This window comes from Chenopodium quinoa, unplaced genomic scaffold (genome assembly GCF_001683475.1).
Source record: "Chenopodium quinoa cultivar QQ74 unplaced genomic scaffold, ASM168347v1, whole genome shotgun sequence".
In the NCBI taxonomy this organism is placed as follows: domain Eukaryota; kingdom Viridiplantae; phylum Streptophyta; class Magnoliopsida; order Caryophyllales; family Amaranthaceae; genus Chenopodium; species Chenopodium quinoa.
This window is the reverse complement of record NW_018745454.1, coordinates 6,305,773-6,326,102: the sequence shown is the minus strand read 5'-3', so window position 1 is coordinate 6,326,102 and position 20,330 is coordinate 6,305,773. Positions and strand designations below refer to the sequence as shown.

At 36.6% G+C, this 20,330-nt stretch overlaps 3 protein-coding genes and 1 pseudogene across 3 annotated transcripts; 2 read left to right on the top strand and 2 right to left on the bottom strand.

Annotated features, from left to right (window-relative positions):
* The first annotated feature begins 145 nt into the window (after nucleotides 1–145).
* On the top strand, nucleotides 146–1,083 carry LOC110714151. Its single transcript, XM_021892623.1, has one exon. The coding sequence runs from the start codon at nucleotides 310–312 to the stop codon at nucleotides 973–975; it is 666 nt and encodes a 221-aa protein (XP_021748315.1). The 5' UTR covers nucleotides 146–309; the 3' UTR covers nucleotides 976–1,083.
* On the bottom strand, nucleotides 1,029–5,905 carry LOC110714150 (probable arabinosyltransferase ARAD1). The gene is made up of 3 exons (XM_021892622.1): nucleotides 4,979–5,905; nucleotides 2,132–2,385; nucleotides 1,029–1,781 (listed from the first exon to the last, which is right to left on the bottom strand). Exons 1-3 carry the CDS (start codon nucleotides 5,598–5,600, stop codon nucleotides 1,230–1,232), a joined length of 1,428 nt encoding a protein of 475 aa, XP_021748314.1. The 5' UTR covers nucleotides 5,601–5,905; the 3' UTR covers nucleotides 1,029–1,229.
* Nucleotides 5,906–6,436: 531 nt separating this feature from the next.
* Nucleotides 6,437–8,759, bottom strand: LOC110714455. Its single transcript, XM_021892970.1, has 2 exons — nucleotides 8,497–8,759; nucleotides 6,437–7,029 (listed from the first exon to the last, which is right to left on the bottom strand). The coding sequence occupies exon 2, from the start codon at nucleotides 6,998–7,000 to the stop codon at nucleotides 6,698–6,700; it is 303 nt and encodes a 100-aa protein (XP_021748662.1). The 5' UTR covers nucleotides 7,001–7,029; nucleotides 8,497–8,759; the 3' UTR covers nucleotides 6,437–6,697.
* An 8,647-nt stretch (nucleotides 8,760–17,406) lies between these two features.
* On the top strand, nucleotides 17,407–19,938 carry LOC110714050 (annotated as a pseudogene).
* The last annotated feature ends 392 nt before the right edge of the window (nucleotides 19,939–20,330 follow it).

Genomic DNA, 20,330 nt, shown 5'->3' with positions numbered 1-20,330 from the left:
GCAGGTTTTCACTCTTAACAGACGTTCTACAATCTAGCTTTTCAGACGTTTTTTCTGAACTTAAGGCAGTGTAGGTGGATTAAGCTTGTGTAATCCATTAAAAACTGAAACAAGTTTCTTCACAGCGAAGTCAAAGAGGAACAATTTGTATTATGCGACCAAGAAGGTTCTTGCCTATTCCGTAAATAATGGAAAGGTATAATTTATTTCTAAAACAATGAGATTCTTGATTGAGCAGAAAGCAAAAGATGCTCAAACATAAAAAAAAACTAGAAGTCTTTAAATGGATGACTTGTGCCTCAGCCATACATGCAAAAAAACTACCGTTCGATCCCCGCAAAAATGGATGAATCAATCAATGCTGCTCTACTGGCAGCTGATGAATCTGATAACTCTAATAACTTGGATGATGGCATAGATGAACGGCATTGCATGTATATTCTCAATGCCATCCTTAGCGGCACTGCTCGGCTCAATGTTCTTCTGCCCAGTATTACGATTTTAGCTTACACTATCTTTACTCCTCTCCTGACAAATGATGGCAAGTGCAGTACTCTAGACAGATGGCTCATGGGCAGTTTCTGGGCACTTTGTTCTGTGTCCTGCATCTTCTTCTCCATAACTGATAGCTTCAGAGCTGCAAATGGGAGGTTATACTATGGTGTAGCAACCATCAGAGGAATATGGACCTTCAACGGAGGCCGGAAGAGCCCCCTCATTCCATCTGATTACAAGCTGAGACGGTCAGATCTCTTCCATACACTGCTGTCGGTTATTGCATTCCTGACTTTTGCTGCATTACACAATGATGCTCAGCAATGTTATTACCCTGCAATTCCAAGAAAAGTGACCAACACTGTTCCTTTGGTCGTTGGATTTGTTGTAAGTGTTTTATTTGTTTTGTTTCCTAGTAAAAGAAGGGGTATCTGCCATCCCTTTCTGCTACAAAAACATCCCCTGTATTTGCAACCTTGAGATAAAATAATCATCTTACTACACCATTCGCACATCATTAAGTGTTTGAATATCAATGCAATTTTACATGTCAATAATAACTATACCAAAAGTAATCACAGTTGTTCATAACATTAGAAGACTACGGAATAACAGGATCTGGGAGAAATTCCTTTGATTGCAAATCAACAACGAATGATTCTCATTACATTAGTCAAAATAATATGTATGAGGGAATTGTAAGAAAAAAGCCACAAAAGGGTTTACATGTAACATCAGATACATTGGCAGCGAAGTGGAATCGAAACACCAGGTGGTTTTCTTCTATCTCGAACTATAGCTTCCTTTACCATTGGCAGCTTTTGATAAACCTTTTTCCAAATTTGATTCACTGCTCCATTTGGTAGAATTGGACCAATACCACCAGGATGGCCATTATCATACACGAACATTGGCTGAACTAGAGCCATGTTTCTGCGAAATTTTTCTCTTTGCTTCTTAGAAATGCTTTGAAGATGAGATACAAGCCATTTTGATTGCAGTGCATCATTTTCAGACACAAAAACTGAAAAGTCTGAATAATCAATCATCCCTTCAAATGGCAATTCAATTCTGTCACTGACAATGACAGGAATACATAAACTTTGAATGGCGTCAAAAAGGCGGCATGATGTTGGTGTATCTCCAGCAGGATGTAAACAAAACTCGGAGGTTCTCATCCCTTTAATCGATTGCTCTTTACCAGTGGCATTGGGGAAACCTTCCTCCATAACTACCCCAGGTTCATTTACTAGCAAGTCCCATAATCTCTCTCGAACTACACCTCCCTGCATACAAGAATCTTCTTCAGGTCAGAGAATGTTCTGTAATGCTTATAGGCATTTGGTTGGGGGGAACATATCCTCCGCTAAGTTGTCATTTGGGAAAAATATTTCAATTTTATGAGAAAAAATGGTTGATATTTCTGCAAATTGTCAAAGATCTCAATACCCAAAGATTATGTCCTTAAAGTCTTCCCCCCCCCCCCCAATAAGTATAAAACCTGATGAAGATATTTTGGGCATTTGAAAATATATTCCAACCACACCATGAATGACAGTATGACACAATGGAACTTATGGCTATAAAAGAAAAACCAATAAATAAATAATGAATAAACAATGAATAGAATACTGACCCTATGCCTATGTTTTGCTCCTTTAAAGTAAAGAAGAGTACGCCGTGGTTGGTCTTCTGATAAGCGCAATACAGGGAGCAGATGGGTGTATGGAACAATCACATCCTTCAGCAAAGAAACTTGTGTATGTTGAATCCTTTCCGTTGAGTTGCCATTGGATGACTTTGCGTCAAGTCTATACCACCCACCAAAGTCTACAACAAGAAGCATGGCTGGGGCAATCTCATCTCTAACATGCCACATTGCAACAGGGTCTGCCAAATAATGCTTCAAGGTTTAAAACAACCTGAGAATCCAGACACTAAACCATAAGCTGCTAAAGCACACAGCACTACTTGTATGTTATTGTTTCTATACAGCAATGATGTGAAAAAAAATATCATACAATTGGCTATCCGGAACAAAAATAGGACTGAGCAATTGACCATTATGAACCCCAAGTAAAAAACCACAAATCATGCATGAAAAATTATTTTAAATTATTAAGGGAATATCTAAAAAAGGGAGAGAGGAGAAAATTCCACCCGACTTCTAAATTATTTTTGCAACAAAAGCCATGCTGAAGGCAATTTAAGGGCTATCCCAATGATAACAGCAATGAACTACGTCAAATCCGGCACTTCTCAAGCAAAAAGATATATCACACATAATAGGCTTATACATAAGACTGATAAATTATTTCAAGGAAAATTAGAGGGAATTACATCAAGTTCAAACAACAATCCAAGCGGACAAAATTGCATATCTACATACAATGTAGAAGAGACCTGAAAGGACAACATTGCATGATCTTCCCAAAGACAGAACATTTCTAGATAGAAAATTGAAAGGCCTGATAGCTAGTGAGAGTTTGAGAGCACAGTTAAGTAGTAAACACTTGACGTGAATTGATAATCTAAGCAAGGGTCAAGAAAAGTACAAGGTGGGATAATAAACCCTTTGTATCCTAGGTGCCATTAGACCAGATCGCCAGAAAATAATCTTGATGGGCCTTGACACTTATTCTTTCCCAAGGAAAGCACTAGCAGAAACCTTATTGGCTAGCATGACACCGATTACACTAAGCCCAACATTAGATACCAAAAAGAATGATTGATTTATGTAAACAATGAAGATTTCGAGAAAAGTTCACACGGAAGTGTCCACTGGTCTAACTAACCTCAAACAGTGACCATAATCCTTTGTGGCACCAAATGTAAGTGATAAACAACAGTCATTTACTCATTTCAGATCTAACATCGGCTATTTGGACATTACTAAATATTACCCATGGTTTAAAATATTGGCTCATACAAGGCAATTAGGTTAATAAGCCATAAATTTGCCAAACAAAGGTTGCTTAAGTTGTAAGAGACTACTATAATAAAAAAAAAAAAATTAAAAAAAAAAGGGTTGTAAGAGACTATTACATATTCAGCACATACAGCCAAGTACATGCAGTGAGTTGCGCATGCATTTAATGAAATCACAATAAAATACACACTTTTATAATACATGATTCTTAAAAATCACATCTAATGTGACTGCTTATTTATAATCATGATTTAAATCTCTCTCATAAAACTATTACCACAAAATATAGTAATGTTACTTCAGCCACGATTACTTTATAAACATAAAATTTTCAAAATATTTTTGTTAAATGTGCTGTTTAGTCCCCCTCACTTCAATCATGTTGTTCTTATTGATATTTTTACATCAACTAATGCCAATACCGAACAATGATAACTATTTCCCAATGGATATCATACAACTTTTCCCACAAGTTCCTGGTTTTTTTTCTTATATTTTCTAATTTAGAGCACCTCTTTGGCAAAGAAATACAATGAAATAAACACCATATATTTTTGAAAGATAATATCTAGCAATAAGAATTTTTGCACAATCAATTACTCGACCCAAATAGAAAAACAATTGACACGTCGAATTCCCTCATTTTCGGAATGAAAGAGCCAAGTTTGTAGAACCATGGAATGAATGTTGCAAGGTCATGAAAAAAAAAAAAAGTCCTTTTGTACAGACTAAGGCACTTTAGTAAGTAAAAGACAATACAGCATTTTCTTACGTTAGTAATTAGGAAACCATAAAACCACAACTCCCCCCCCCCTCTCTAAATTATAAGTGAGCAGCTAAGACGGCCAGTCAAGGCCTCAACCCGGTACTCAGCAGTCAGCATGTAAAGTCATTATAGCTTTCCCTTCTATAATACTTTGTATTTGTGAAAATTTCATTTGAGTGTCACTTTTTCGATACCTTTGGGAAGTAGGACTACACAGATCAAATAGCTAAGTGCTAAGCCAAAGACCATGATTCCTTGACGGCTACGTGAAACCTTGATGAAGGGTGAAAAATTTCAAGTAAATTGTATAACATAGGAGTCAATTGAAGTAAACCCGGTATATTCACACCCAACAGCTCAGGGCAATGACTTACAGTCAATTTATAGAGTATCAAATCTCATAGCTTGCCAAGGACTGCTATGATGAATATCCACAACACACTCTTTGAGTCCAGTCGATACAATTACCGTCCAACATATCATCTCTAACATAAGAGTAATAGATAATGCTTAATTATGCCTCCAGAATTATGCATATTACAAACACTTAATTATAACTCCATAGAAGCTTAAAGCATGTAACATCATTGGTTCTAATATTTCTACATGCACATTGAATCCTATTAAAGTGATAAACAATACACCATATTATAAAATAAAAGAAAAAAATAAAGTTCTCAGTTGCAAGACTTGCAACCATATACCATACAAGCTTACAAAAATCATGCAACTTTCACAAATTCAGAAAGCTAATTATATTAATTAACAAGAGTAATAAAAGATTATACCTGTCAAAACAAAAACATGATCACGGCCACCAGATAATTTCCAAGCCTCGGAATTTTTGACAAGATCAAGAACTTCTCTTTGCCTCTGATAATCTTCATTCCCAGATTTCTTCCTGAAAACACTTCTATCCAAACTCAGCTGAATTTCAGCACTCAAAGTTGCAAAAAACGGCACAAAAATCACATCCGCCTCTTTTGCATCAAAAACCCTATTTGCAAAAGACCTACTTCGCAAATTCTGAGGGGTCATAAGATCACCCAATATCCAATACTCAGCACTATACTGTTTTATCAATGGATTTTCTGGGTACTCAAGGTTTCCGGGTTTCCGATTTGAGCCGGTTTCGTGATCTGGGTCACTGGGGATCCGAGAATCAGGGGGTAAAGCCCAATATCTCTCCAATAGGCCATAATTTAGGGATCTGGGTAGGTTAAAAATGAAAACATTGAGGGAATTTTTCTGGGAAAATTGAGAGATCGAAGTGGGGTCATTGGAAATGGAAGAGGGTCGATTGAAGAAGATGAAGAAAAGGGTACAGAGGAGAGAGAAAGAGAGGAGAAGAGAGGGAATTGAACATGGGAAAGATGAAGATGATAATGGAGTGTTGTTCTTCAACGCCATTTTTGCACAATACTATTTGAATGATTAAGTAGCCATGGATTCGTTGCTGAGTTGAGTGAGTGTAGAAATCGGTAAGTTAAGAAATTTCAGGCTTGAGGATGATAAAGAAGCAATTACTCGTATATTATAATAATGGGCTTGAAATAATAATGGGCTTGCTTTAATTTTCGGGTTATTACTCCCTCTGTCCTATTTCTTTTTTTTCTTTTTTTCCCATTTAACTGTTTACGGTCTTCAGTAGATTTAACTGTTTACGGTCTTCAGCAGAATAAGTACGCATCTTAAAATATTTATATCTTTATTTAAAATATAAAAATGTAATATTAATAAAGTATACAATGAGACGAATCTAACAAGACCACTCTAACTATATTGTCTTTTATAGATTAACGGTAATTTATGGTCAAAATTTTCAAAGTTTGAGATAAGAAATGGCAATGGGGCAAAAATAAAGGAACGGAGGGAGTATTAAGGCATGTGCACTTCAGCTTAATTTCATTTCAGCTCTAATTAGTTCAGTTCAATTCAGCTCCTAATTTTCTCATCTCATAAAATATTCAGTTCAGTTTAACTCCGATCAGTTCAGTTCAGTCCAGTTTAGTAAATGTGAAGAGGCCCTTAGTGAATGCATTGTCTTATTACTTATTAGAGACTGAATGGCCGTCATTTTTTTTTCATTTTCTACCATCGATGTCCGATAATCAAATTCTAGACATTGTTTGAAGGTAGGTGGAGGATTGTTCATTTACTCATCGCAGCTTATTGTAAACAATTTGTTCACACATTAATGCATGTAATTATCTTAAACTTTTGCGACTGCAGTTTATAACATAATATGGAGCTGAATACTTCACATTGACTATTATTAATATGCACAAGATTTTCATGTATGAAATTGGACACAATGACATAATTCAGTCATCCTGACATGAAAAAGAAATTACTCTAACGAAATTCAGTTACATAAAGAATCTAGTGGGAAAATAATGTTGACAGTGGGAGACTTGGAGAGAAAGAAGGGTGAAAGAACGAGGGATCTAACTATATCTAAACAATACCCAGAGAAGCAGTCTATTCTCTTGGTCATATTAGCTAAACTACTGCTCTAGCTCAATAACCTCGAAGTTCCAGTTTCTGACTTGGTCCCTTCTGACTGCACGACTTCTAACTAGACGCGGAGGACCTGAAATATCACCCCGATTTGATAAATCTGGCTGTGGAGTCACTTTAGACGATGATGTGACTGGGTTTCCCCTAGGTGGAGGAATTGCAAGCTTCCGACTCAAGCAGTTAGCCATTGCCGAACATCTCCCATCATTGTCTGAACTAGACACGGAGTAACTTCTGAACGAATGTGATGGGCTTTCTACACTGTGGCACACAAGACAGGCGAGACTCATATTCAGTCCCTAACCAAAATGTAACTAACCTGCCGAAAAAGAACATTATATATATCAGCATAAACATCTTGCTGCTAGGCAAATGTACCATCTCAAGAAGCCAGCTAAACAAACTAGATCTGGAATTTCACAACTGTATAAACAGCAGGTAACAAGTAATCTACTTTCTCAGAAATGCAAGGATGAAATTTTGACATAACTTTGTCTTGCTAATTATCATACCAAATATCAAGCAATGCAAAAAGCTGAAAAATCCGAAAAAAGATGGTCACTGGCAGATCAATTAAATCATGATTAGCAGCAAAAAAAAAAAAAAAAAACTAAGATGAGCTGTGACAAACAAATTTCATAACTGGAACCAAATTTTTATATCCAGGGTCTCAATTAGGAATGTAGAAATAGTACTTCGATTTTCACAGGAGGTTAGAAAAATAACAGATCTTTGAAAGACAAAGCAATGCATGAAGAGCTACATATTTTGTCCCATTTGGCCATAAACACACAACTTTAGAAGGAAGTAAAGGGTTCTAAGCTGGTGTGCATATTTGGTTTCCAGGAATTTGGCCCTGGTTCAATCACCTCTACCATTTATCGTAAAAATTATGCATTGTTCAGGGCCATTAGTCCCACTCCTCGCTACTATAAAATCTTTAGAAACCATTCTATTGTGAAATAAAAAGGATCAATGGTCCAAGATCATGATGAATTATCAATAAATTTGGCTTTGTTGTAAGTTTACCAATGGAAAAAAAATGATTATTGCAACAAAATGCTTAATATCTACTAGGCGAAAAAGTCAATAGTCTACTCTTCCCCAACCATTTAAGACTCCATATTTGGAAACAAGCTCCAAAGTTCCAATTGCACTGTCTAACCTCTAAATCTATCCATACTACTACATGGAATTTATTGACTTTTCCATGTGATTGACTGACTCTTAATAGGAATGCTGATTCTAAACAATAATTTGTCAGAATGAAGCAGTAAATTAAATTACCCAAACAAACTACAATAATTTTCTCAGAAATTCACACACCACCAATTCCATCGGAAATTTCATGCCCTGAAACCCTAATAATCGATCAATTTTTAAAATTTGGGGAACATGAATTCAGTATCAATTGAAACAATTCGACAATGAACGTATAACTCTCCAATTCGAAAAATTCATCATAAATCAACAAAAAATATACTCAAATTGAAGATAAAAAACAAGAGTGCGATTCAAAAATTGCAAGAAATCAGCGATAATAATATCACAATAAAACGAAAAGCAGGATAATTATCAGATCTGGGGTATTGTAATCAATGCATAAATTATTCAATCATGATGAAAAAAGTAATAATCACAAAGAAATAAATAAAGGGAATTTGCAACATTGCATTGATTGAACTAATTAATACTACAGTACTACTACAATAAAAGTACAAATTGAAGAAGATGAAAGATTCAAATTAAAAATAAAAATTGAGATCGAAGATAGAAAGTAACGAACCTTTATTTTTCTGGGTATCTCAGTGATTTTCTCTCTCCTATTCTGCGTATTGAATTTGTGGGGGAAAGATGTAAGTAATAATGATGATTAATTGTGAAACTGCAGTTAATTTCTGGGTGGATGAATAATAATACCAGAAAAGAATCTTCAAGGTGAGATTTTGTGATTCTTTGTATCGGTTAAATTGTTGCTATTTTAGGGTAATATTAATAAAGTCTTATCAAGAATACTAATCATGTTTAAAATTAGATTTAGATTGAAAAGATAAACGTAAAATAAAGTTGATTAAAAGAATGCTCTGGTTATGAGAGGTGACATACCCGTCATTTTTAACTTTTACAAAGTGTTTTGTTATTTCTATTCAAAAAAAAAAAAAAAAGTTTTTTGTTATTTTAATTGACTATACGAAAATAAAGGAAAAAAAGTGCTAAATAAGGTAGCGTTAATGCGTGATTATGTCTATTGTCTAATACAAAGTTGTATATGTACAATGTATTGGAAATAGCATTGGGTTTGATCATGCAATATAGTCGAGTAGCTAGGTTTATAATTCGACAATCATTGCAATTTACCTTGGATCCAATAGATAGGATGAGATTCTCATTTTGCATATAGAATAAACCAAGGCAAGGAAAAGGATAGCATTTTTTTTTTAATGGTTAGCTATATGTATCAAGTTAATTGGTTTATAATTAATGGTTAGCTATATATGTCAATCACTCGTTTATGCAAGCCACATCCTTACAATACACATTTAATTTCTATTTTAAAACAATAAATTTCATTGTTGGAGGTAAGCTATATTAAAATTTCCATGTAGTTGTTGAATTATGTGATCAGAATCATCGATTTCGACACATCCATTACTTTGAGAGCACAATTTTCAATGCTCTTCCCCTTCTTCCACATAAAGGTGTGTCAAAATCAATATTTGGTACGAGTATTACTTTTTTTTTTAAAAGACAATATTTGGTATACTTGAATTAATTTAGTTTTGATCTATTATATATAATATAATATTGAAATAGTAAATCTTAAATATATATTATTCTTAAGACCTACTCCGTTTATTAGTTGTTCCACTTATTGCGTCTTGCTTCAAACAATATACTCGGGTTATAAGTTCAAGTAATTTAAGATTAATTCATATAAGTTCAAATATATATATATAAAAAAAATCAAGATAAGTTTGAACAAATCAAGACTTTTTTAAAGCAATTTTACAAACAAAGTATACAGAGTATAAGATTATTCTCACAAAATAAAGTCTTTAGCAACCATAGTTTATTACTCAATATGCAAAGTAATTTTAGACTATAAAATATTGGGTTATATTAAATATATTTCTTAAAATGGAATTATGTTGGAAATTTATGAAAAAATCACTCGCATATAGGTGAAATTAATGTTAATTTATTATAACTCCCTTGAAAGAGAGGGTTCTGCTCCTTCGAAAGAAAAGTCGCCGCTCCGTCTCGAACGCAATTATCCGGCAATGGCCGACGATCTCACTGATAAGTGCTCGTATCTCTGTCTTGAGGACGATGAAAACGAATTGGTGGATCTTGGAGGAACAGAGGCGACAGGAACCAAAGGTAAAATTGCTTTGATGCTTGTTGGGAAACTTCTGACTAATAGACCTTTCAATTTCGAAGCTTTTAAGAGGACTATGCTGAAGGTTTGGGGTCTCTCGAATCTGATAATTAGAGCGATTAGACCAAATTTGTTTGCTTTCCAATGTTTCCATTGGAAGGATAAAGAGAAAATCCTTAATGGTAGACCATGGTGCTGGGAGAATAACCTATTACTTTTGAAAGAGATCTCTGGAGATGAACAACCAGAGAACGTTCAATTGAACCATTCTCCGTTTTGGATTAGGGTGTGTAATTTACCCTTTAATTGCCGATCGGACAATGACATAAGAATCTTGACTGCGAACCTTGGCGAATTGATTGGATTGGAGGATGATCAATTGGGACTGGAACGGTTTCGCAGAATTCGTGTGATGATTGATGTTCGAAAGCCTCTTAGAAGACATCAATGGATAAAGGATAAAAAGGGGAACAAGGTGAAGGTGGAGTACAAGTATGAAAGACTTCCCTTCTTTTTTTTGCGTGTGGAGTAATGGGGCATTCGGAGAGGGACTGTGTGGTGGTTACGGAAGATGATAAGAGCAGTAAGATGGGATGGGGATTATTTCTGAAAGCATCTCCGAGAAAGGGATATGCGAAGGAATTGGAAGAGCTGACTCGCATTAAATCTGGCCGTAAACAACTCTTTGTCACTAAGCATGAAGATAAAATGGTGAAGGAGTTGGAGAATACAAAGGAGGGAGGGAGTAGTGCTGTGTGTTTGATGGAAGAGGGGCAGGGGGTGCTCGATTCGATGGCCTGGTGGAACCTTCTGTTCTGGTTGTTGCTCTGAAAGAAAAAGGATGCGAGGGGGATATTATTAGAAGTGAGGCAGGGGAGGGTATAAGGGATGCTGAAGGAAAGGTGATTACCCAGGAGGGTGGAGAGTGTGCTGCTCCTAATCCTTTCGTATTTAATGCCACAAAGCAGAAGGTGGGACCTAAAAAGTGGAAGAGAGCAGCTAGAGAAAGTGAGGTGGGGATGGAGGTAGATGAGGAAGCAGGAAAGGTGAAGTTGGGGGTGAAAAAAAGGAATTCGGAAGAGGTTGATGAGATCTCGAAACGAGCTCGTGTACATAGTACATTGGCTCTTGATGCAGTAGCGGGAGTTGGTGACACTCAACCCCGCGAACAGCCATGAATCTGTTATGTTGGAACTGCAGAGGGGTGGGCAACCCTCTTGCAGTCAAGGCACTAAAGAGATGGTGCTCACATTATGCCCCGGAGATCGTGTTTATCTCTGAAACTAAAATAAATAAAATTGAGTCAGAGAAGCTGAAAGACAGACTTGGATATGATTGTGCATTAGGAGTGAGTAGTATAGGCTTGGCTGGAGGTTTGTGTTTGTTTTGGAGGAGTGAGTCTATTACTTTTTCCTTGGTGTCAATGTCTCAGAATCATATATGTGGAGACATTTCTGTTTCGAGTGGAACGGCTTGGAGGTTTGTTAGTTTATACGGTTGGCCGGAGTCGGGAAATAAATGTAAAACATGGCAGCTCCTTCGAGATTTGTGTACTACCTACGAGGGTCCTATTCTAATTGGGGGAGACTACAATGAAATTTTAAGTTATGAGGAGAAAGAAGGAGGGGTTGAATCAGTGCGAAGGGAAATAAATGAATTTCGTGCTGCTCTAGAGGATTGTGGGTTGCGGGACCTTGGTTTCGAAGGGCAGTGGTATACATGGGAGAAGGGGTTGTCTGAGAGAACCATGATTCGGGAACGTCTTGACCGTTTTTGTGGCAATGAGGAGTGGTTTAGATTGTTTCCGGAGGCATCAGTTGAGCATATTGTTCGAGTTAAATCGGACCATTATGCTATTCTTGCTAGACTCAAGAGGCCAAAGAAGAAGCGGAAGAGAGGAAAGAAAAACTTCAAGTTTGAAACGGCATGGCTCCTTGACCCTTCTTGTGAATTAGCTGTTCGGGAAGCATGGGGAGAGTCTGCTGGGCGTCCTATCACAGAGAGGTTGGAAAGTATGCTGCGAGCTCTCAGGATGTGAAGTGGTAAAAAATTCGACAGACAAATTGCTGATACCGAGAGAACTTTGAAAGAGGTGCAGGGAGGGGAGATTTCAGAGGAAAATATTAAGCTATGCTCGACTTTAGAGGCAAAATTAGATGAGTTAGCAGAGAAACAAGAAGCATACTGGTATCTCCGATCAAGAGTTTCTAAGATAAGAGACGGGGACCGAAATACAGGATATTTTCATCATAAAGCGTCTCAACGGAGGAGTCGTAATAAAATCAAGGGGTTGTTCGATGAAAATGGGGAATGGAAGGAAGAGGAAGAGGATTTTGAGGAGATTGCCCAAAAATTTTACACGACACTTTTCACCTCCTCGGGGCCCTGCTTGACTGATGTTGAACGAGTTCTTGAAGCTGTCTCCTCGAAAATTTCCGTTGATGATAATGCTGCCCTGCTGAGGCCTTACACAAAAGATGAGAACTATGCGGCAATTTGCGCTATGCATCCCTGCAAAGCCCCGGGTCCTGATGGACTTCATGCGATATTTTACCAAAAATTTTGGCATGTAATCGGGGACGACGTATTTGGTGTGGTTAGCAGCATCCTTCATGGTACGTGCTCCTCTAAGATGGTTAATAATACGAATATTGCTCTAATGTTGTGTATAAAATTGCTTCCAAGGCCATTGTTATGCGTCTCAAATCTATATTACCGAATGTCATCTCGGAGAATCAAAGTGCTTTTGTTCCGGGTAGACTGATCACTGATAATGCCTTGATTGCAATGGAGATTTTTCATACTATGAAGAAACGAAGTAAGGGAAAGAAAGGAACTATCGCTTTGAAACTTGACATGAGCAAAGCTTATGACAGGGTTGAATGGTATTTTCTAGAAAAATTGTTGTTAAAAATGGGCTTTGCAGAGCAATGGGTAAGATTGGTGATTGACTGTGTTTCGACGGTCTCCTATTCTTTCATTATTAACTGTAATGTGTCTGGCTCTGTTGTTCCTTCTAGAGGGTTGAGGCAGGGTGACCCTTTATCTCCGTACCTTTTTATTATGGTGGCTGATGCATTTTCGGCTCTCATTGAAAAGGCTACAAATCACAGATTAGTACATGGATCGGGGGCTAGCAGGAAAGGGCCAAAGATCTCTCATCTATTCTTTGCCGATGATAGTTTTCTTTTTGCAAGAGCCAACCGTGAGGAATGCTCAAAGATAGTTGAAATTCTCAACTTTTTTGGGGTAACTCGGATAGTAGGAGGAGGGTACATTGGATAAACTGGGATGATCTTTGTAAACCAAAGTGTTTGGGTGGCATGGGATTCCGAGACTTGGGGGTTTTTAATGATGCACTCCTGGGGAAACAGGCATGGAGGCTTATAATGAAGCCTGATTCTCTTTTTGGCCGTGTGATGAAGGGGAAATATTATCCAAACTCTGATTTTTTGGAGTCCTCTCTCGGTTTGAACTGCAGTTATTCATGGCGTGGGATTTGGGGTTCAAAGTCCTTGGTGAAGGAAGGTCTTATTTGGCGTGTAGGGGATGGCTCGAAGATTAAAATATTTGATGATCCGTGGCTTGCTGATGGCAGTGGGAGGTATGCTTTAACTCCTGCTGTTGAAGGCTTGTCGGTTGTTAAAGACTTGATTGATGAGAACACTAAGGACTGGAATTATGACCTCCTCTCGACAGCCTTTATTGAGAGAGATGTTAAGTGCATATTGACAATCCCCCTGAGCCCTCGTGATACGGATGACCTGCTGACTTGGGCGTTTTCCATGGATGGAAACTACTCGGTGAAGACATCTTATATGTTGGGCAAGTCATGTGATTTTGACGCTTTCCATCAGGTTTGGGTGTTAATTTGGAGCCTTGATACAATCCCAAAGGTCAAGCATTTTCTATGGCGTGCATGTACTAGTTCTCTACCGACTCGTCCATTGCTATACTACAGGCATATGCAAGAATCTGACTGCTGCCCATGGTGCCCCAACACCCCTGAAACGCTGCATCATGTTTTTTTTCAGCTGCCAGCTGTTCGTGATCTTTGACGTGAATATGAATGCTCTGAGCTGATTGTTGATGGGTAGGATTTCGACTTTAAGCAAACACTTCTTGACTGGATGAGGATAAATGCAAAGAAATGCCTAGTAGGAGTGGCTCTACTTTGGCAAATATGGTATCGCAGAAATCAGATGGCCTTCAACAAATCTGATATGCCACATCTGGTTGTAAAAGACAGAGTGGTGCGCCTTATTGAGGACTGTGGGATGTATGCCTCGAAAATCTATGGCTCAACAAAGAAGGGCAAGTGCAAAAGCTCAAAGAAAAGGCTCCCTCCCCCTACTAATTTTGTTAAGATAAACTGTGATGCATTTTTAAAAGATGATGGGTGGGTTGGTTTGGGAGCTACTGCCAGGGATGAATCAGGGGAAATCTTGTTTGCTGGGGTTCGCTGCGTTCGTGGCTATTGGCCCCCTGAGGTGGCTGAATGCAAAGCTCTGCATTTTGGTGTCAAGTTGGGGCAACGCTATGGGTATAAGAATGTGATTATGGAGTCCGATTGCCAACTTGTGGTGAATCGTCTATCAAAGGCTGCTACTTTCTTCACGGATCTCGACTCAGTGCTTGATGATATTTTTGCTCTTTGCTCTTGTTTTGATTATATTTCGTGGTCACATGTGTAGGGAATAATTTCAAGCCTTTAAAAATTCCACTAGCTTGAACCCCACTGTGATCATACACTAAAGTACGGTGGCGTCCAAAAGGGAAGAAGATAGAGCAAAAGAGTCGCCAACAAGTTTTTAAGGAACTTGTAAACCGTTCACGAGGTGAAGGTTACACCCCTTAACGATCCAAGAGATCGTCAACTCCATAAGGTCATGAACCAAATAAGGGTCCGGGGATGATGGTACAAATCCAACCTAAAAGAGACTGAACCTGCCCTAATAATAGGCCTCTACTTTATTCTGCTCGTATTCATGTGCACTTTCTGACTAACATACAATCAATAGGTTAACCCTAAACCTGTTTAATCTATGTTGGTTGAATATAATGCACAAATAAACTATTATTGGTGATCACTTGAATTATAATCACAATTACCCTAACAAGATTATTAATTATCTTATTAAGCGTGATTGCAAATACCAATTCCCTTTAACCTGCAATAAAAGGTGATCAAACAATAACAATATAAAATAATATGCATATCAAGCAACATAATAAATAATCATAAACATTAGAAAGAACATAGGAAGCATCATACTTTTAAATCATACTTGATATTAAAAATACCCTAGACATGATACTAGGAATCATAAATAACAATCTAAGCATGATATCTACATCATAAAATCAATTAAACCATTAAAGTACTTACTTGGATGCCTCGTACCTCTTTCTAATTACAAAATACACGCGTTAGTAACTTCAAGGAAAATAATAATCAAAGCAATTAAATTAAATAATTGAAATAGAGATTTGGGACCAAACCCTCAGAAATTAAAACCTTTCACGTCTAGGGCGAAGGCAACTTCGAATATGGCTAGGTGTATCAAGATCTTGTGAATGCGGAATTTTGTATTAAATAGCAAAGTTTAGAAAGAATGCTAAAAGATCAATGATTCATAAAGTAATCGTTGACGATTGATGATTGTAGATGATGAATGAAAACGGAGTTTATTAAAACTTAAGAATAAAAGAATTGATGAATAATAGATGATGATGAATGAATGGTGAATGAATATTGACAATCCGTGAATCAAACAGAGTTTTTGATACGATATTTATAGAGAAAAACATCCAAAAAAGATAATTTATCGAAACAGAGTATGAAGATCGAAAAACCAACTTGGCACCAGACCTGGCTCATTGGCGCTAGGACCAGTGGCTAGCGCCAGGCGCCAATGGCTGGCGTCTGGCGCCAATCCTGGTTCCAGGCGCCAAGGCCTGGGGTTGGACGCCAAACCGAATTTTAACACGTTTTCGAAAATCTGATAATTTTACCGCACTGGAAGATAAAATAATATAATTTCAGTCGAAAATGCTATTTGATCTAATTAAAACTCTGAAGAATCCTAATTGAATTAAGAATGATAAGACCTTCTAGAATGTTCTAGAAGACCAAAACCATTCCTAATTACATTAGGAATGATAAATCATATTAGACCCTCCCCTAGATCATTGGGCCGTACTTAAAACTCAAACCGGGCCCAGTTTGGTAATTTAGCCATAACTTCCTCAATATTCATCGGAATTGGGCTTATAATATGTCGTTGGAAAGATCTTTGCAAGCCCCATCCAACTACACCACTATTGGACCCATATCATGGACCAACCAAACTGAATTGGCTGTTTTCTTAAAATAAAGTTTTCAAAAACAGAGAGAAGAGAAAAGAAAAGAAAAGAAATAAAACTTTCCGCAACACTAGACCTTTCCACACTTTCGTTTCATTCGATTATGATTCGATGTGAAAGGTACTCATCACTGGGTTTGGTTTTGGGGAGACACAAATGGGTGTCTACAACATGTTAGAAGGGAGGGGAACTATGTTGCCCACCACCTTGCTAGTTTAGTAACTTTTGGGGTAGAACAAGTTTGGGAGAATTTTTACCCTCATGTAATCGCTCTGTATGTTCTAATGGACAAATTGTCCATTGATTAATAAAATTGGTACTAAACGTCTCTAAAAAAAAATTAATGTTATAATCTATGCTTAAAGTTTTTTTTTATTTTTTTTATTTAGTTTCTTATACATATTACATAGCCCTAAAGATTATGTTTATCATATTCCTTATATAAACAATGAAAAAGTCAAAATATAACATTTAAAATCACATGGAGTCATCTTCTAAGAAAAAGAGCATAATAAATTAGATAGAATTAGATAGAATTAAAAAAAATATATATATAATAATAATAATAATAAAAACGTGAGAAGACACTCGTTATTCTTGCACTCACCTCAAATCCATTTTACTACGGACCTGTTCACATTTACTTAATTTCAGTTCAGTTCAGTTCAGCTCCAATCAGTTTAGTTCAGTTCAGCTCTTAATTTTCCTCTTTCATAAAATATTCATTTCAGCTCAATTCAGTTCAGTTCAGTTCAGTTCAGCTCCAATCAGTTCAGTTCAGCTCAGCTCAATTCAGTAAATGTGAACAGACCCTACAAATGTGTTTCAAAAAGAAGATACTCCTACTAATATTATTAAAGTATAGTTAACGTGTTGGAATACCATTTAATTAATTTAGTTTTATAGTACAAGCTATTTCAATTCATTTATGGTTTTAACCAATAAAAGTTTTACTATTTCAAAGTTAAGCATTCAAATTCTTAAAAGTGAATCATTAATTATCAATCACTCCTATATTTGCTACCTCTACATATACCCCTTTCATTCTATCAAAATATACAAACACTTCAAATATGGCTATAAAATTAAGCAATCACTTACGTATCATCGTCTCCCTTTGTTTCTTTGCACTTGCTTATTTTTGCAGTGCAAATAACAAGCCTAAAAAAGGAGGTGACGGCGGGTTTAAGGGAATGTTCATCTTTGGTAGCTCAGTAGTCGACAATGGAAACAATAACAACTTTAATGGTAGCACGGCCAAAGCCAATTTTTTACCATATGGTATTGATTTTAATGTTGGCCCAACAAAAGCAATAGGCAGATTCTCAAATGGAAAGAATATTGCTGATAAAATTGGTGATCATCTTAAGCTTCCTTTGATTCCTTCTTTTGCTAATACTCAAACTCAAGGGGATTCAATCCTTTATGGTGTCAACTTCGCTTCTGCTGGCTCCGGCATCCTTAATGAAACCGGCGCATTTTTGGTAATATTTTATAATCAAACTCCCTCATTTTATTATTTGTTGTACTATTGTGAAAAAAAAAAAAAAAAAAAAAAACAATCTAGGCCATATTCACTCCATTTTATTTGTGCTGAATTGAATTTTTTTTTACTGAATTTTAAAGTTATATTAATTTTACTAAATTGAAATTAAGATGAGGTGAACATGGTCTTATACTAGGCAAGTGAATTGTTTAATTTAGATTAATTAATTTGAGATGAATCATATATTTGTAGTCTATCTTTCTTTTTGGTTTGGGGTTTGCATAAAGTATATGGTGGGCTTAAACTAGGCAAATGAGTTGTTTATGTGAAATTGTAGTCTGTCTTTCTTTTTGAGTTGGAGTTACGTAAGTGTTGGGTCAATTTAGGAATAGTAATTACACAAAAAGAAGAACTAAAAAACTCATTTCTATTCTCCTTTTTTCTTCTGAATAAAACAGGGAAAGGTGATCTCTTTACATGAGCAAATTACAAACTTTGAAGGGGCGATCTTGCCAAAATTAGAAAGCCAATTGAGACGTCAAAGAAATAAAATACTCCCTGATTATCTGTTTTTGGTAGCTGCTGGAAACAATGACTACTCTTCTCAATTACTTTCCTCCGGAAACGCTTCTCAATCTGCACAAGCCTTTGCTGCAAATCTTATCGCGGTTTATTCTGCTCAACTCAAGGTACATAAAATGTCCATAAACCATAAAATTGTATAATATTCAATAGGCTTGTATGCGCTGAATTTAATTGTTACATTACTAGTTCATACATGTGACTATGTGAGATATATATATCGTGTTAAACTTTAATTATGACAAATAATTTTGGAAGGGATTTGTTGATTATTGTCTAATTGTCATTTTTTTCCTATGTAATTTGGTGATTTGATATTCGATAGAGATTATACAAGGCCGGAGCTAGGAATTTTCTATTACTCAGCATATCCCCTAGGATGCACTCCTGTAGTAAGCAAAGGCAGAGGGTGCTTACCGAAAGTAAATGCCTACATTTCTGTATTTTATGTTCAGTTGATTTCCAAGGTCAAACAGATGAAACACGAATTGCTTGGGTCAGAATTTATAATCCTCAATTCTATCAAAGTCATCACGGACGTTCTAAACAACGGGAATTCGAAGGGTAATTAGTACAATCTCCGTCTCAAATAAGTCTAATTTCTTCTAAACAATGATGTTACGTAATATAGTCTTATGTAATTAATTCATTATACTACGTATACTGTTGAGCCCATGAACAACCCACATGTGAGCATTATTCTTGTCCCACACTAAACACTAAAAGGGGGAGTGTAGTGGTAATGAAATCCCACATTGAAAGAATTCAAGATTTACCACCACAATATAAGGCTAAGGGGCTACTCCCCTCATTGCCATATGGTTTTGAGGTGGAACCTCCTTGGTCTTGTAAAAGTGGTGGACTTGAAGAAACATTTGGCCTAGTACGATTTTTTTCTTATCACTATATATGTTACAAGATTATACACACTTTAATTGATTATCTGAGTTTGTTGTTTTGGTAATTCGAAATAATTGTGCGTAGGTTTGAGCAATGTGAAGGATCCTTGTTGTGAACTTACATTAATGGATCGTCATGCATGCCTAATGGCACCACCTGCGATGACCGGAAACGCTATGCATTTTTTGATCTCATTCACTACACAGAATATGCAAGTGCTATGATAGCAGCTAAGGTTTATGGTTCTCGTGACAACTCCGAAGTCTTTCCGGTTAATCTTTACCGACTTTCTCATCGCCAACACTCCAATTTACACTAGTTCTAAACTCTATAAATTATGCCTTTTGTTGAATTTGAGATTCATCGATGATGTTCTTTATATTTGACATCACTATATTTCATGAATTTCAAAAAAGAGTCAAAACTCATTCTTGGTACTTTATGGACATCTTTATCGGTGTTTTATGGTTACAAACCTCCTTATATGACCCCAGGAAGTCATCCAACACATTCAGTTTATTTTTTGAAAAATATCAAAACTCACCCGAAATCGTGTATTATAACCTTCAATTTTGGACAATTTTCCACTTATTTTGATCCGAAAAAAATAATTGTCGAGATACTTACCATGGACCCTAATACACCTCGGGAGTTCATTTCGGTGGGTGCAACCATCCAATATGCCTTTAAACGGTCATTTTACCCGTTCGCAACTTGCACCGATTTCGTAAACTCAAGCATACCGCGGACATTTATGACAACAAATAATGGTCATATATGGTTTCAAACAGCATTATATGACCCTAAGATGTATCCCCTAGGGCCTTAACACTTTTCACCACCGGGCCCCTTAACCTCAAAAATTCCTCAAAAATCGTGGATAATAGCCTTCAATTTTGGAAGTTTT